The following is an 18,676-nucleotide window of genomic DNA, read 5'->3' on the forward strand; positions in this document are numbered from 1 at the left end:
GGCACATACACAGAGGTGGGTACAGAAATATGTTTCAATTAATAGGCATAAGGGAGGAAAGGGAAGAAGAGGAAATGGGGGATTAGAAGGACAGTAGAATTAAGGAGAAATTAGTCTTAAGTAATACTAATAGTTCTTTTTGAGGTAGCAAAGAATGGGAATCTGAGAGGATTCTCATAAATTAAAGAATGGGTTAAAAAAAAATTATGGTATATCAATGAGATGGAAATCTGTTTTCCTTATCTCATCTGCATAATTACCAAATAGGATTCCAGAGGAGTAATTATGAAATGTACTTTCTCCCTCTTAATAGAGAGATGAAGGGCTCAGAATAAAGAATAACACTTTTTTTTTTTTTTTGATATGGCCAATGTGGAAATTTGCCTCAATTGGCAATACATTTTATTTTTCTTGTGTTCTAAATTGGGAAAAAGAGTTTGAGTAAGAAGTAGAAAGGAAGATAAACAAATAAAACTTTTAAACAAATAAATAACTTTAAAATATATTATATAATGTTTAATTTCTGATATGTACATTTTGTCATCTATAAAATAGAATTTTGGTGGTGTAATGTCTATTACACAGAGTTCTTTTGGAAAAAAATCCTTGCAAATTTCACATTTAATATAAGTAAACAACTATTGATTTTTGTTTTAACTACTTGCTTCATACATGTCAATAGGCCCACTCCAAAGACAAATAATAATCTACAACCAAAAATGAACTAAAATTCAGATTTCATTTTCCCCCTGGAAATAATGTTTGGAAATTGCCTTCAAAACAATTGTTTGTGGAGGGACAAATATGACCTCAGGACTAAAATGCTGAAGAATTACAGAGTTTCTCTTTTGTTCTTAAATTGCTTGGACTGATTTTGGTCATTTACTAGCCATGCAGGAACTATATCAAATCATTGCTTTAAGAACTGAATATATATACATGATTTTATGATTCTAAATGTCTTAAGTAATATGTAGAAATGACTTTGATATACATAATCATCATGTTAGCAGATTTAATGGTTATAATAAATGGATTTTGAATGAATTATTACTGGAAATAGAATAAGGAGACAAAATTTTTACAAGAAGTTATTGACTTTGTGAATTCCCTTTTTAAGTTTTTATCATATAAGAAATGACTCTTGGAGATGAGGGATTTGAAAGTTTTTACTTAATTTCAACAAATATTTTATAAGATCACTTAAATATGTCAAGTCTATGAGTACATTCTCTCTACTATATGCCTATAGTGAATAATATTTTTTGAAAGGTTAAGTATAAACTGTAGGGAAAAACTACTACATATCAAAGGTCTTTCCTTTTTAAAAAATTCCTTTCAAAAGAATGGTGCAGAAGTCTATCAGCTAGTATAGAAACATAAACATAGCATTATATTCTTCCCTTTTCCCTGCAGATCTAACGCCTTTGAAGTGCTAGCCCTGGATGGAGTCAGTACGGGCATCATTCAGTTTTATACAATCCAGGAGAGTACTGACTGGCTAAGAGCAATATCAGCTAACATTGGTGATTTGACACTCCAAAATGTAGGTATATAAATTTTCCCAACCTTGATACTTTTGCAATGTTATGTTCAATCATTCATAGTAACAATGTCATCATTAATTAGTCTTTAATAAAGTTGTTTTAAATAAGGGTTTAGAATCATATTTCAAAACCTTCCTAAAATTCTCATAAAACATGAATTAAAAAAGTCATCCAAAATTTTTCAAGTATTTATTACTTTGCAGTTTCCTTACATCTATTTACACTTTATACTTTCAAATCAATTGCCTCATTTGATCCCTACAAACTGCTATGAAGTAGTAAATTTAAGTATAATTTAAGTATTATTATTCTAATTTCGAAAAACTGGACAAAGGCATTAAATCTAGCTTTTCTGATATCTCATTTAGTGTCCTGTAGTGCAGTACTGAAGCTCATTTCCAAACATTCATATGAAGGACATTTTTACCATATGTCCACCCAGATAGTTTGTAATTTTGTAAATATTAAATATTAATTATGTGGCAAAATGATACTATAATAAGAGGATTTGATTTTGAATCAGGAAATCTAAGTTTCTTGGACTCTGATACTGAGTGACCACAGAAAATGCTTTCCAGGATACACATTGGAAATTTCCACAAAAAAAACAAATATTAAACACAAAACAAATAACTCAGCCTTGCAGTTATATATGCATGATTTGATTTTTGTGAATAAGATTTTAAATAAGAGAAAACTCTGAAGATTTAGGGAAACTCAGTGTTTATAATACACATTTTTATAGTATTTAAAAAGAAAAGCTATCAATCAACATTTACTAAGTATCTAGCATGCCAGTAACTGTTTTGAGTGCTGAGGATACAAATTAAAAAACAACAAGAAATGACTACTCTCAAGGAGCTTATATTCTAACAACAGAGACAAGTGTATAAAAGCCCAATTCTGTACATGTGCTGCATAGCTGGTTAGGATCATAGCTGTAGTCCTGAATAGGATATTAAAGTCTACCTTGTCCAACATCCTCATTTTACAGAAGAGGAACAGAGACCAAGCAATTTTTAGCAGAGCCAGGATTTGAACCTAGATCTTCTGTCTACAAATTTAGCATGTTTTATCATGCATACTCTTCATGATCCTGTTCTTAGATAATATCTTTGTCTTCCAAAAAAGAAATTCTGGAGAACTAAGGGTTTAATACTCAGAGGGACAATGTTGGCAGGAATTAAAAATTATGGAAGTTTGATGAAGAGCCATAGTTTGGGACAGATATATTTTATTTTGCTTTCACACACACTAAATGATCAGTTCTGACTCTGAGCTGAGCAATTTTATACCCAAAAAGAGACTGAGTTTTCCAAATATTACCAGCCTGATGTATCTTCTCTTAGTTATTCTTGGCTGAATATGCAAATAACCTTGGAAATTGGTGTGATATTCTGATCTGTAGATATGAAATTGGCCTTTCAATTAAATAGGCCAGTGCAACCACCACTATAAGTTATTCATTCAAGAATATGATATATTTTGGACTCCAAAACCTTTTAGAGGAGATGAAGAAACAAAAACAGGTTATGACACCTGTATAACATTTACCAAAATGCAATTGCCACGGAGAGATCTTCAACTTCAAATTCAGCATATTGTTTTTACCAAAGGTACATTCTACAGTAGAATTAGATTTTTTCCTCCCATTTATCTGTAGAAATAAATCCCCTATCATCTTGATTTTCTAAAAAAAAAAAACAATATCAGAGAAAAAATGTGTAACTAAAATTCTTTAAAAAAAAAGTGAATGCTGAAAAAAATTTTGCAGGTGATTAGAAAAATAAAATACCAGTAAGTGGAAAAAAATATTAATAATAACAGTAATGATAAACATGTTTATTTCCTTTTTGTTTACAAATCACTCCCTTTATGACATACATGAGACATAAATAATACAATAATTATGAATCTTTTCTTAAGGCTCAAAAGAACAACCCTGGAGTAGTAGTGAGATGATCTCAGAAAAAAACAGGTTTCAAGTTAATTCTCTGACACATACTAGATGCATGACTTTGGACAAGCCACTGATTCACTCACTACTTCAGACAACTTTGAGACATAATTTTCAGAGAAGATGCCAATTTGCATGGGTAGTGTGAATTTCTGAATCTGGGAGTTCACCAGTAATACTATAGGTCCAATTCATATCTCTTTAAAATTAATTTTTTAATAAATGTATGTTATATAAATTAAATTTTAGGCATGCATTTAATTTTTGTTTGTTTTTGCAATTATTTTGTTCTAGAGTATATGTGCATTTTATTCAATGTATTGCTCATTCTAGGATTCTTAAGATGAAACTACTATGCTTTAAATAAGCATTTTACAACTTGTCAGTAATGGGATCCAAGAATTTAATAGTTGAAATGGGTAGTGGATATCATTGTTTGTGTCCCACCCTTGCATTTTATAGAAGAGTAAACTTCTGGCAGACTCAAGAGGTGAAATTCATATAACTAGCAGAATAAATGAGTACATAAATCTGAACTCAAAACTAATGAATCTAAATTCAGATTCCCTAATGTATCCCTACAAATCTTATGTGCTGAAAAGCCTTTATAATCTTTAAAGCATTTTCCTATTCTTTAGATTATTTTAAAGAAGTATGGCATAACTAAAAGGGATTAAGAAGACTCTAATAATCTCTTCATGCAAATCCTCTTATTTTACAAGTGGGGAACCTAAAGAAACAAAATGATTTTTTCACAATATTGATTGACTACAATAATTTTATTAACTCAGATGGTTCCAAAGTGATTATCCCTATTTGAGAATGGTATGAGGTGGCAGAAAAATCTCATCCAGATTGAATTTCTAGTTTTTTGAGTCTTTTAATTACATTTTTATGACTTGTTATTATCAGAATTGATTAAATAAATTCATGACAACTTGAACCATTCTATAGCTTACAGAGAAATATACTAAAAAGAAAAGAAAAAAATCCACCTTTTGTCAAGGGCATTTTGAATTGCTAATTAATTTCAACTGCCAAACAGATAGTTTGAAAATTTATAGCATTAATATTCTTGTTAAACTGACTCTTCACTAACTTCTTTCTCCAGATGAAAATGGCAAATAAATGCTGTTCTCCTTGTGACCAGGTAGGACTTTTGTTTTTCATTTTAACAGGGGCATAGATTTCCATATGCTAAACCTTTTCTAACTTTTAAAGATGTATTATGTATGTGAAATTGGAAGCCACTACAAAGTAAAGGATTTTAGCCCAGTATTGAAGACTTCTTTTTAAACTTGATTTACTTTTTCATTTATACTACAAACAATTTGTTGGAAATCCCTTAAACTGTTTTTCTAGTTTGTTTGGAAAATACATTAAAACTTCATCCTGAGGTGGAGCTTTCATTACTTGAAAGACTGCATTAAAACAAGGTTTTATTAATAGTAAATATTACATATATTTAGAAAACAAAAATGTTTTTGTTCTAAAGCTGTATGTAAGTGTCTGTTGTTTTTGTTGCTGTCATTGTTTCTTTTGTTTTCTTCTGGAGAGGGAAAGTTAGAGATAGGACTGGACCTGTAATTTCATTAATATAGTGAACATTCTTTCTGTGAGGAACTTCCTCTATTTTTGCAGATCCCCAACTCATTTGGAATTGTAATGAATTGTCTAGGTTATTGAGAGGTTTTTTTTTTGGTTTGCTCAGAATTACACAGCTAGAAAAAATCAGAGGCAAAGCATAAACCCAGTTTCTGAATTCAAATACATCAGTGATCAATTATGCAGAACTGCCTCATCATTAATATCATCATCATCTAGTTAGATCAACTTAAGCCTGTAGTAATATGTTTTAAATCAAGACTATTGTGAAGTTTGCAGTAAGGAGAAAAGAATTGGTTTGTGAGTTTATAAGCACCACCTTGATGGTGTTTCATCTTATGAAGCCTGGATTGGTTTCTTTTTTTTTTAATAACTTTTTATTGATAGAACCCATGCCAGGGTAATTTTTTTACAGTATTATTCCCTGCACTCACTTCTGTTCCGATTTTTTCCCTTTCCTCTCTCCACCCCCTCCCCCCAGATGGCAAGCAGTCCTTTACATGTTGAATAGGTTACAGTATATCCTAGATACAATATATGTGTACAGAACCGAACAGTTTTCTTGTTGCACAGGGAGAATTTAATTCAGAAGGGACAAATAACCCGGGGAAGAAAAACAAAAATGCAAGCAGTTTATATTCATTTCCCAGTGTTCTTTCTTTGGGTGTAGCTGCTTCTGTCCATCCTTGAGCAATTGAAACTGAATTAGCTCTCTTTAACAAAAAGATCCATTTCCATCAGAATACATCCTCAAACAGTATCGTTGTTGAGGTATATAATGATCTCCTGGTTCTACTCATTTCACTTAGCATCAGTTCATGTAAGTCTTGCCAGTCCTCTCTGTATTCATCCTGCTGGTCATTCCTTACAGAACAATAATATTTCATAATGTTCATATACCACAATTGACTCAACCATTCTCCAATTGATGGGCATCCATTCATTTTCCAGCTTCTAGCCACTACAAACAGGGCTGCCTCAAACATTTTGGCACATACCAGGTCCCTTTCTATTCTTTAGTATCTCTTTGGGGTATAAGTCCAGTAGAAACACTGCTGAATCGAAGGGTATGCACAGTTTGATAACTTTCTGAGCATAGTTCCAAATTGCTTTCCAGAATGGCTGGATGTGTTCACAATTCCACCAACAATGTATCAGTGTCCCTGTTTTCCCACGTCCCCTCCAACATTCCACATTATCTTTTCTTGTCATTCTAGCCAATCTGACAGGTGTGTAGTGGTATCTCAGAGTTGTCTTAATTTGCATTTCTCTGATTAAAAATGATTTGGAGCATATTTTCATATGTCTATAAATAGTTTCAATTTCTTCATCTGAGAATTATCTTTTCATATCCTTTGACCATTTATCAATTGGAGAATGGTTTGATTTCTTATAAATTAGAATCAATTCTCTATATATTTTGGAAATGAGGCCTTTATTAGAACCTTTGATTGTAAAAATGTTTTCCCAGTTTATTGTTTCCCTTCTAATCTTGTCTGCATTTGTTTTGTTTGTATAAAACCTTTTCAATTTGATATAATCAAAAATTTCTATTTTGTGGTCAATAGTGATCTCTAGTTCTTCTTTGGTCATAAATTCCTCCCTCTTCCACAGGTCTGAGAGGTAAATTATCCTATGCTCTTCCAATTTATTTATAATTTCATTCTTTATACCTAGGTCATGAACCCATTTTGACCTTATCTTGGTGTACGGTGTTAAGTGTGGGGATTAGTTTCTCTTTAAGAAAGCAAGGAAGATGTTCATAGAATGTGATTAGTCAGAAGACAAGGTTTCTCTCTCACCAAAGAGCCCAAGCCATAGGGAATTGATTAGGTTAGGAAAGTTTCCATTTTTACCTTGTGGGATATATCACTAACCCAGCTTTGTTGCCTAGATAATGCAGAGACAGAAGGGACCAAATTTTTTACTTGAATTTTATAGTTTACAAGTGATTTAATATGTTCTGGGCCTGAAACTGAATCCCTAGACTGGCCTGAGCTAAGCTTGCTGCAGAATATTCATCTTTTAAAAAACTGATATTTAAATGTTCAAGAATATTTTTTCTCTAAAATGATATATGTAAGAGAAATATAAAAATTACCTAATTCACATATCTGACCACATCACTCTCCTCTTCAGATACTTCAGTGTATTCCTAATAGATTTAAGATAATTTTGTTTTTAAAGCTCTGCAGTCTGGTTCTAATCTCTCTTCTTACTTTCCATTGATATTTTTTCTTCCTTACTTTGTTTGAGAAAAACCATCCCAAAACTTTTCATTTGTGCGTTGTCAGTTTGACAGTCAGTAGTCAACAAACAATTATGATATACTATATGCTAAATGTTAGGGACGCAAAGAAAGACAAACATTTTCTCCGCACTTAAAGAACCCACAATCTAGTGGGAGGTCATCTACCATGCTTGAATTGCATTAGCTTCTTAACCGTTTCACAATTCCTATCTCCCTTGAAAGTTCAGTATAGCTATCACTTTCTCCATGTGATTTCTCTCCCTCATTTCTCTCCCTTCTGGAATTTTCCTAGATTTTTCCTCTATCACTATTATCCCTGACTTTGCATTATGCTTATTTCTATATTACCATACTTGCTCCAATTGAATATAATCTTGTAGAGATTAAAATTTTTCCACCTATAATAAGAAAGAATGAGGCAGAGATCTGAGCCAATGACACTTTATTAAAGAGTCCATGATCCTCTCTAATAAAGTAGACGTCAGATCTTCCTCATGATCTGAGATGCCACTTCCTTCGAGGGCCCTATTTTTATAGGGCTGATGTCCAGTCATTTGGAAGAGCTATACCAAAATACAGAATAATTCCACTAAATAAGCAAAATAATTTGTCAGTAGGATCACAAGTTGGGTAAAGCAAGAAATATCTCTATGTAAGATGGACAGGTTTCTCCTTAATTTGGACAGGGAAGAAATGATACAAGCTGTCAAACCTAAGTGGTCATAAGATGGTCTTCTGCTCCTATTGGACAGCTGATTGGTTAAGAGGTACAAAAACATTTGGAGGGACTTTCCAGATTGTTGTCAACTCTGTCAAACTGAGCTTACTCATCATCACAAAGCAAATCAAAAATAGAGGGCTTTCACTTAACTTCAAATAGTTAAGCAAGTGAATTTAGAATCTACAGCTCATAACCACTTAGATATCACTATTACCATCATAGTAATATAATAATGGTACAATACTATGTACCATTCAGGTACACTGACTGTGTTTTATGTACAACTCTCCATTCCCCATCTTTGTGTCTGTGAATTGGCTGTCCTCTCTGCTCCCACCTTCATTCTTTAGGTTTTCTGTCTTCATCAAGTCTCATCTTTAATCCCACTTTCTATAAATCTTTCTTAATCCAAGAGCTGCTAGTGCCCTTCCCTCTGAGATTACCTTCTAAGTATACTTTTTCTCTTCCTTGTTATTTCCATGTTGTCTCCCTGGTTAGAATGTGATCTCCTTGAGTATGTGGCCTTTCTCTGTATTTCCAGTGCTTAACTTGCCACAAAGTAGTTGTTAAATAAATAAATGCATATTAATTAAAGACTGATGCCTGGCCCTCATCTCATCATTCTTACTTAGTCTTATTTCTCAGTTTATCATCTATACCATGTCAATATTCTCTAAGATCATTTCTATGTCTTTTTTTTCTCTTTACTTGATAATTTTTCTTCTTATCAATCTCACATGGTGTCTCTCCCAGAGACTTCCTATACTCAACATACTCACAAATGAACTTATTATTTTCTCTTGAAAACCTTCCCTTCTTCCAAACTTCTCCTTTTTTCTTGAAAATACATCAAATTTCCCAGGTTCATAATTTCATCATTATCCTGGATTTTTCACTAACCTTTATTCCACATAACTAGTCAATTGTCAAATATTTCTATTTTTTTTTACTTTCATATGGATATAACACATCCATGCCCTTAATTTTACAAATAAAATTAATTTTATTTAAGAGTTTTGTCAACTTCTGTTTAGATCAACAAGAACATTGTTTTGTTGACCTAGACAGGAGGATTTTCTTCACAACATTGTAAGCATTGTATTTCATATATGCTGAAAGTGAGACTGAGAGAGTAAAATGCATGGAATAAATATTGTAGCCAGGCTAAGAACACAATCTCCATATACCATGCATATTTTTCTTTGTATTATAGCATATTACCTGTCAAACTGTGATAAAAATATCAAGCTACATTGAAACAAGACATTTATTCTACATTGGCAGGATATTGGTAATTGATTGTTTCTTATTCACTAATGAGTAGTCATTATAAAACTTTCCTTAATACTCACATTGATTTTTACTTGTAAATGCACCCATTTTTTCATATCTATGAGTCAATCTGCCTGATAGCAAATGTTATTTTTGAAAAATGCCTAATTTCCTGGAAAATATCCAAACAAAACTCTTGTTCTCAAGAGGAATTTCCCATATTTGATTTTTGAAAATACTAGGCAAGTTATTGATTGAGAAATGCTTATATAACTCCAATTTTATGCCACTATCCTGTATAATAAGTAATACTTTAGTTTGATTCAAAATAGGATCATCTGAGAGCTATTGCACAGTTTTAGGAGTTTTTAAAACAATCATAATAACAATTTATCCACAGATGATATTGACATTTCAGAATAGTCACTTCAAATAAAATCAGTTGTTCCCATTTCAGGTAAATACTGAATTGTATTTTTTTGTTTTCATTTTCTTTTAAAATAAAATCTTAACTCAAATTGTATGAATTTATAAAGCTTATAGTATAATTAATATATCTTTATTGTTCTTAATTTTGGTATAGAGATATCTTAGGCTTTTTCAGTTTTTAAATTAACTAAAACAAAATTTTTCATATTTGCCTTAAATAGCCCAGAAAATGTGACATTTAGGAGACTGAGCTTTTTCAATCCAATTATTCCTAAAGATGATGGAATTGTGATTGGTCATCATGTTGAGCAAAGTTTCTAAGTCTTTCAAAATCAATTGTTTTTACAAGATGATTTGTACTATGAAAAAGGTCTTCTCTGTTTTTTTTTTTCTAAACCATCATTTTGTTATTTCTTACAGCATAATCAGTATTCTATCACATTCATGTATCATAACTTGTTGAACCATTCTCCAGTTATTGAATAACACCTCCTTAGTTGCCAATTCATTTTCACCACCAACAGAGTTGATTAAATACATATATATATATATGGATCCTTTTCCTATTTCATTTATCTCTTTGAGTATAGAGCTAGTAGTAGTAATGCTGAGTCATAGGATATGAACAATTTAATAGTTTTTTGCCATATACTATCAAATGTTTTTTAGAATGTCTAGAATAGTTCAGATTTGTTTCTAACATGGATTTTTTTTAAAGATAATTATATTTGTTCCACATAAGATATACATATTTTCGAGAGGAAAATATATCACTCTGCCATTAATATTTAAATTTTTTAAATTGTAAGGGATTTAAATTGGGAATTTATTTTACTCAAAACCACATTTACTCAAAGATAAATACAGTTACACTCTCTAGGTTTTTTAATAATGTTTCTAAAATATAGACATAGAATAAAGCTAATACTTCAAGCAGCCAGAAAAGAACAATTCAGATATTGTCAGCATAGGACGAAATATAGCAGCTTCTATATTAAACAACCAGAAGATTTGATATGTGATATTGCAGAAGGCAAAAGACCAATGAAATGCCTATCTAGTAAAAGGGTATAATCTTTTTTTTTTCTCGGGGGAGGGGGAGATAAATATAAAAATAAAGTAAACAGGAAAGAGAAACCATAAGGCATTGTAATAAAATTAAACTGTTTACATTCTGACATGGGAAGGTAATACTGCAACTCCAAAACAAAAAACAAAACAAAAAAAAAAAACAAAAAACAAAACAAAACAAAAAAAAAAAAAAAAGAAAAGAAAACCTTTATCATTCTAAGGGAAGTTAGAAGGAGTAAACATAGGAGCAGAAGCACCTGAGTTCAAACATGACCTCAGACATTTAACATTTAACGCTTCCTAGCTGTGTGACCCCATATAAGTCACTTAACCTTGATTGCCTCAGCAAAAATAAATAAATAGGTGAAAAATTTTAAAAGAAAAGAAACAAAGGAGTACAATAGATGGAATGGAAATGAATTGACTACAATGAGAAGAAAAGGGATGCCTTGGGAGAAGGAGAACAGGGGAGTGTAATATTCTTCTCTAAAATATAATATTCTCTGAGAGCAGATTTCTTGGTGGGCTTCTGGGAGCAGCCTTCCTTTCAGTTCAGTATAGTCACCTCAAATGCTGCCAGGAGTTAAAGTCCAAATCCTTTATTGTCTCCTTCAAAATCTTATCTCCTTCACTTGAGGCTTGGCTAGTTTTCTGGAGGCCTTCTGGATCTTGGTTTCAGTGTTCTGCACAGGACAGCCTGCCACCACTTCTCTGTCTTCCTTCTTTCTGCCTGACTGCCTTCTCTGGCTTGTGAATCTCCTAAACTGAATCCTGGCTTCTGAATTTCCCAGAGTGAATCCTAGTTGAGGCTCCTAGCTTATATATACTCTCTTAAAGGTGTGAATCTTGTGGAACTCTAGTAAGTACTAAGTACATAATCATTGTCTCGATCAATTCTAGTGCTTAGTATCTTGTAAGAATCCTAACAGGGGAGCAAGGTAAATTATTTCATATAAAAGAGATGTGAACAGTTTCTAAAATAGAAGGGGAAATGAGAAGGTGAGGAAGAGCAGAATTTGGTTCAAAGAAGGAATAACATACACAATCAGCTACAGGGAAGTATGAAAGGAAGGTGAAAATAAAAGACTAATAGAAGGGAAGGTCATATTGGGGAAAGTAGTGGTGGTCAGAAGTATTTTTAAGGAGGGATAAAATTAAAGGAGAAAGAGAAGAAAAAATGAAAGCATAAAATGGTGAGAAATGAAGCGATATCATAACTGTGAATGCAAATGGAATAATTTTCTTCTTGTTCAGTCATTTTTTAGGCATGTGTAATTCTTGGTAATCTCATTTGGAGTATTCTTAACAAAGATCCTGGAGCAGTTTGCCATTAACTTCTCTAGCTCATTTAACAAAAGAGGAAACTGAGACAAATGAGGTTAAACAACTCAGATACAACTAGTTAGTATCTGAAGCCAGATTTTTAATTCAGCAATATGAGTCTTCCTAACTCCATATACTTAATGTACTTAACAACCTAGCTGTCCTTTGAATTGGGTATACTCACCCATAAAATGGAAGTAGATAGCAAAGTAAATTAAAAAATATTATGATTGTTTATAAGATACATACTTGAAACAGAGGTACACACAGGGTAAAGATGTAGGACTGAAGCAGACTCTGTTATGCTTCAACTAAAGTGTAAGAATTAGGGGTAAATATCCCTATAAATCCCCAGATAAAGCAAAAGAAAAAATAGATTTGATTAAAAGACAGGACTAATTAATAAACAGGGCAATGACATTTTGCTAACAGGCACCATAGATAATGATGTAATGAAGTAATATGAATACTAAACATATGCAACAAAAAATATAGCATCCAAATTCTTAAAGGAAAAGTTAAATAAGTCACAGAATTAAGCCAATAATAGACGTATACTAGTTGGGGACCTTAAATTCTCCTCTTTCAGGATTAAATAAATCCACCACCACCACCACCACCACCACCAAAAAAAAAAAAACAACATAAAACAAGAAAAAGGTTAAGGAGATGAATAGAATTTTAGAAAAATCTGTATATTATATCTAATATACCTCTGAAGAAAACTTAAATAGGGATAAAAACTGGTACATGGGGATCTACACACACAAACACAGCACATAGCATGTGCGCGCGCGCACACACACACACACACACACACACACACACACACACACACTCACACCCAAACTGACTATACTGTTTTCAATAATGAGGCAATTCAAGACACTTCCAATAAACTTGTGATGGAAAGAGACATCTGCATCCAGAGGGAGAACTATGGAGACTGAAAGTAGGTCAAAATGTAGTATTATCACTTTTTTGGTGGTGGCATTGTTTGTTTGCTTGTTTTTTTTTTTTTTTTCTCATTTTTTTTTTCTCTTTTGATCTGATTTTTCTGGTGCAGAATAAAAAATATGGAAATATGTTTAGAAGAATTACACATTTAATTTATAGCAGAGTGCTTGGTGTCTATGGGAGAGGTAAGGAAGGAGGGAGAAAATTGGAACACAAGTTTTTGCAAAGGTGAATGTTGAAAACTATTTGGAAAAATAAAAGCTATTATTAAAAAAAAAAAACTGATCATATATTATTGTTGTGATACAGGAGCCACCTGCCAGTGGCTGCCAGAGGTCTAACCCAGACCTGTAGAATGGATCTCTTCATGTGAGAGGATGATGATGAAACAAGGAGATTGAGAGGCCATTGCTGTTCTCTCACCTTTGTCCTCTTTCCTCTTGCCTCCAATTTATTTCATTCCCGATCTACATGGAACACCTGTGAAAGCTGCTTTGCAACTCCTTTAAGTTTATGATTCACAGATATGGAAGCTCTTGGAGAATTGATCTGTCCCTTTACTTAGGCATGATCCTTAACATATGATGACATAAAACTTCGCAACCAAATGCAGAAACATAAAAACATTAAGTGTCTCATTTTCAGATCATAGTGCAATAAAAATTACATTCAATAAAATGAGAGGTATAGATAAAATTAATTGGAAACTAAATATTATAATCCTAAAGAACGTGTGGGTCAAAGACCAAGTCATAGAAATGATAAAAATTTAATTAAGGAAAATGAAAATGATAAGACAATAAACATACCAAAATTGATGGAATGTAGAAAACTACTGAACAAGAAGAATTGTTTGGAGATGCACATTTTCCCCTAAGTGCATCTCCAAATAATTCTTCTTGTTCAGTAGTTTCGGGGTTATGTCCTACTTTTCATGATCCCATTTGAAGTTTTTCTTTACCAGACATTGGAGTAGTTTGTTATATCCCTCTTCAGCTCACTTTACAGATGAGTAACTGAGTTAAACAGGGTGAAGTAACTTGCCTATGGTCAAATAGCTAGTAAATGTCTGAGATCATATTCAAACTCCGGAAGATGAGTCTTCTTAATTCACTGTATCATCTCACTTCCTAAACATATATATGTGTGTATATATACATATGTACATATATATATATGTATATGTATATGTATATATACACACACACATAGTTTATGATATAATAGAGAAAAATAGGTCATTTTATTAAGGATAGAATTTTTTAAAACTTAAAAAGAACAAATTAAATATCTGTAATTAAGCAGCAAATTGGAAATCTTAAAAATCAATGTTGATATAATTAAAATTGAAAGTAAAAAACAAAACAAAATAAAAATGTTGAACTAATTTAAAAATAAAAACATATTCTAGAGTGGAAATGATGAATTGACAAACTATTTGTTAATTTGATTTTAAAAAGAAAACCAAACTACCAGTATCCATAATTAAAAGGCTGACTTCACCATCAATGAAGAAGAAATTAAGGTTTCTATTTGGAGTTATTTTGCCTAGTTATATGGCAATATGTCTAATAATGTAAGTGAAATCAATATGTAATTATAAAAATATAAAGTGCCCAAATTAATAGAAGAAAAAATAAACAACCCCTGTTTTAAATTGAACAAGACAGCAATTAGATCTCTAAGGGGGGAATAAAGAATCACTGGGACAAAATGGATTCTCAAGTAAATTCTACCAAACATTTAAAGAACAGGTAATTCCAATACAATAAAAATTAAAAATTATTTGGGAAAATGGGTGAAAAAGGAGTCCTACCTAATTCCTTTTACAACATATATATGTGGTGCTGACATGTAAAACAAGCACAGGAGAAAAAAAAAACAGAAAATAAAATAGGAAATTAATTTTCCTAATAAATATTAATGGGGAAAAAAACACTAGGAAGAGATTGCAACAATATGTCACAAAAATCATATACTATGCCCAGATAAAATTTCAAACAGGAATGTAGGACTAGTTCAGTATTAGGAAAATGATCAGCAGAATTAATTACATCAGTAACAAAACTAACAAAAATAATGTGATTATTTCAATAGAGAAAAGTCTTTTCACAAAATAAAAGTCATTCTTATTAAAACACTCTAAAGTATTAGACTAAGTGTAGTTTTCCCTTAAAATGATAAACAGTATATATCTAAAACTTTCAGCAACTATATTTATAAAAGGAATAATCTAGAAGATTTTCAATAAAATGTAAAGCAAAGATGGTCATCATTACTGCTGTTATACAATACTGTACCGGAAAAGTTAATTAAGTAATAAGAGAAGAAGAAAAAAAGAATTAGAATACACATTGAGAAAATATTACTATAATTCTTTGCAGATAATATGATGTTTTAATAGAAAATTCTGAAGAATCAACTGAAAAAATAGTTGAAATGATACTTCTAGCAAAAATGCAGGATATAAAATAAACACATATAAATCATCCACCTTATATATATTACACTAAAATACAATAAAAAGAAAAAGAATTACTTTAAATAAAGTAATTGTAGACAATATAAAATATTTCAGATTCTATTTGCCAACACAAACCCAGGAACTATTTAATCACATTTACAAAATGATTTTTAGGCAGATAGCGATGGGGAAAATAGTATGTTTCATTGAGCCAGTTATTTTTTAAAAATAATTTAGTTATTAACTGCTATATCAATGAAACTACAAAAAATATTTTGCAGAACTAGGAAAAATAATAAAAGTCATCTGAAAGAAAAAAATGTTGAGAATATCAAGGATACAATGGAAAACAATGTGAAAGAAGGAGGCTTAGTAATGCTAGATCTCAAACACTATTCTAAAGTGATAATCATAAAAAAACAGTTTGATACTGGCTAAAAAATTGAGTGGTAGATCATTGTAATAACCTAGGTGCACACAATAATATTAAATTACAGTTGTAATTTTATGTTTCATAAATACAACGATCCAGACTTTGGGAGCAAGAATTTATTTGAGAAAAACTACTTGGAAAACTGGAGCATCATTTGTCTGAAACAAAGTATAGACTAAACTATTACTATCTACCAAGATAAAGTCAAATAAATTTATTATTTAAACATAAAGAATGATTCTATAAGCAAATTAGGGGAACATAAAATATTTAACCTGTTAATTTTTTTGGTGATTTTTGGGGGGGCTATCTGTTTTTTTTTTAATAATATGACTAATATTGAAAAATATTTTTGCTTTACTACATATATCAAATTCCATGAATTCTTATTGATGTGGCTGCAAAGGAAGGGAGAGAATATGGAACCCAAAAATTTTTTAATGAATATTAATTATTGTTTTTTCATGTTTTGGGGAAAAATAAACTATTTGAAGAAATCAAAGTTTTGCATTGTATTTAGTAGATACCATTTTCATTGTAGTTACTTTCAAACTCTAATGCATGAAGTTTAGGTAACAGTTTAGGAACAGTGTTAGTAATGTATCTAACACTAAATCTAATGCCAAAGAGTAATGGAGAGCTGCCTTGATTTCTCCTTTCAAGCCACTAATTTCACCCAACCTAATTTGGGGAAAAATTATCAGATCCTCTGCTTGTGAAAAAGGAGTCAGTGTCTTTTTCATTCTATCCATTGTTGTCTGCTTCTCCTTGATAATTAGTAATTTATTCAAGTCAGTGTATACTTTCACAGCCTCTGAAAAGATATGAGGTGGATTAAAATGTAAAAAAAAAAAAAAAAAAAAAAAAACAGGAGAGGATTCTAGGAAGATGACAAGAGTATGTCATTAAATTTCAAGCTCTTCAGATTTCCCCCACAAATAACACAAATTTGTACCTCAGGGCAAACATAGACTGGTGGAATACAAAGAAGATGGGGCAGAGCAGGGGTCCTCCTGGGACAACCCAGGAAAACCAGAATGCTGGTTACAACTTTAACCAGTGTAAAGTGTAAGTAAAAACCTTGAGACTAGCTTCACAGGAACAGCAATGAAAAATCCCTGGAGGTAGCTGGCTTTAGCTAGAACTTCTGCCAGATCCAGAAAAACTTTCACTTCTCAGACAGAATGGGGAGGTGGGGGGGGGTCTAAGATTGAGAAGACTGAGGGAATTTGGGCTGATTAAGATAGCTGCAGAGACAGGGCTATGGCTGAGACGGATTCAGCATACCTGGTGAGATCAGAAGCAGTGGGGCAAGTAAAACTACTAGTTGTTGGCACTTGCAGAAAGGTGGAGCTTTTAGCTTGGGATTCCAGGCCAGAGAGCTGAGTTGAAGTGAAGCACCATTCCCTCTTTCCATGATTAGAGGTGCTTACATTAATATTTCTCATTTTAAAAAATGAACAGTAAAGAACACAGAAGCCAACCATAGGTTCCCTATGAGAATAGGAATGATAAGGCTTCATTTTCAGAGGACATTCAAGTTTAAAAAGTTGCTTCTGCCCCAAAGAATAACATAAATTGCTCCCTACCCAGAGAAAATGTATAGAAGAGCTCAAAAAAGACTTTAAAATTCAAATGAGAGAGACTGAGGAAAAAATAACAATCATCATCATCATTGCATAAGAAAAACAAGAAGATTATGAGAAAAAGAGAGATTCTTAAGGAAGAAAATAGTTCTTTGATAATTGGAATTGGGTAAGGGGAAGTCACTGAAGCTATAAGAGACCAAGAAATAACAAAACAAAACATAAAGAATCAAAAAATAGAACAGAGTGTGAAACATCTTATAAGAAAAACAAAAATCTGAGAACAGAGCAAGAAGAGAAAATGTAAGAATTTAACTACCTAAAAGCTGTGATCAAAAATAATAATTATAATAATAATAACTTTGACAGAATAATACAAGAAACAATCCAAGAAAAATTTCCCATGGAGATAGAACATGAGAAAAAAGTAGAAAGGGGAGAGGGGGGGTTACCGTTTACCACCTCAAAGAGCCTTTGTGGAAAACATATAGGACACCAAATTTCAAAATCCCCAAAGTAAAGAGAAAATTGTGCAAGAAAGCAGAAAAAAACAATTCAAATATGCTAGAGCTACAATTAGAATTGTACAGGACTTACCAAAAGTCATAATAAAAGATCATGTACCAGCAATCAAAAGAACTAGGCCTGTGACCAAAAATAGCATATCCAGCAAAATTATCCATAATATTGAATGATAAAAATGGACATTCAATAAATTTGCAAATTTTCAGGACTTTCAACCTAATAAATAGAAAATTTGATACATAAAACCTAATATCAAAGATTAATTTCAAGAAACTTAACATGGAAAAATTATGGTTTTTTTGCACAAAATGTATACCACATGTTTAAGATTGACATCAGAATTGGGTAGCTCAAAAGAAAGATTGTGGCAGAACTGAGTAGCATCTACCTCTAAAAAGCAAAACTTTCTAAAGAATAGTTGCTAAAAATAGCAACTATGTTACACAAGTGAGTTTCAAGGAAAGAATAGACACAGAGACATTAGAGGGAGAAGGAGAGCTCATATTTCTGAAAACTTATTCACATTGGAAATGGG

General features: G+C 31.8%; 1 protein-coding gene across 2 annotated transcripts in view; it reads left to right on the forward strand.

Annotated features, from left to right (window-relative positions):
- Positions 1-18,676, forward strand: part of SNTG2 (syntrophin gamma 2) — a 640,226-nt gene that overhangs the window by 432,867 nt on the left and 188,683 nt on the right. For both annotated transcript variants that reach the window (XM_051976027.1, XM_051976028.1), the window contains 2 exons: positions 1,417-1,546; positions 4,616-4,654. In XM_051976027.1, the coding sequence (XP_051831987.1) occupies positions 1,417-1,546; positions 4,616-4,654 (169 nt within the window). The remainder of the gene's footprint in view (positions 1-1,416; positions 1,547-4,615; positions 4,655-18,676) is intronic.

Source organism: Antechinus flavipes, chromosome 2, assembly GCF_016432865.1.
Source record: "Antechinus flavipes isolate AdamAnt ecotype Samford, QLD, Australia chromosome 2, AdamAnt_v2, whole genome shotgun sequence".
In the NCBI taxonomy this organism is placed as follows: Eukaryota; Metazoa; Chordata; class Mammalia; order Dasyuromorphia; family Dasyuridae; genus Antechinus; species Antechinus flavipes.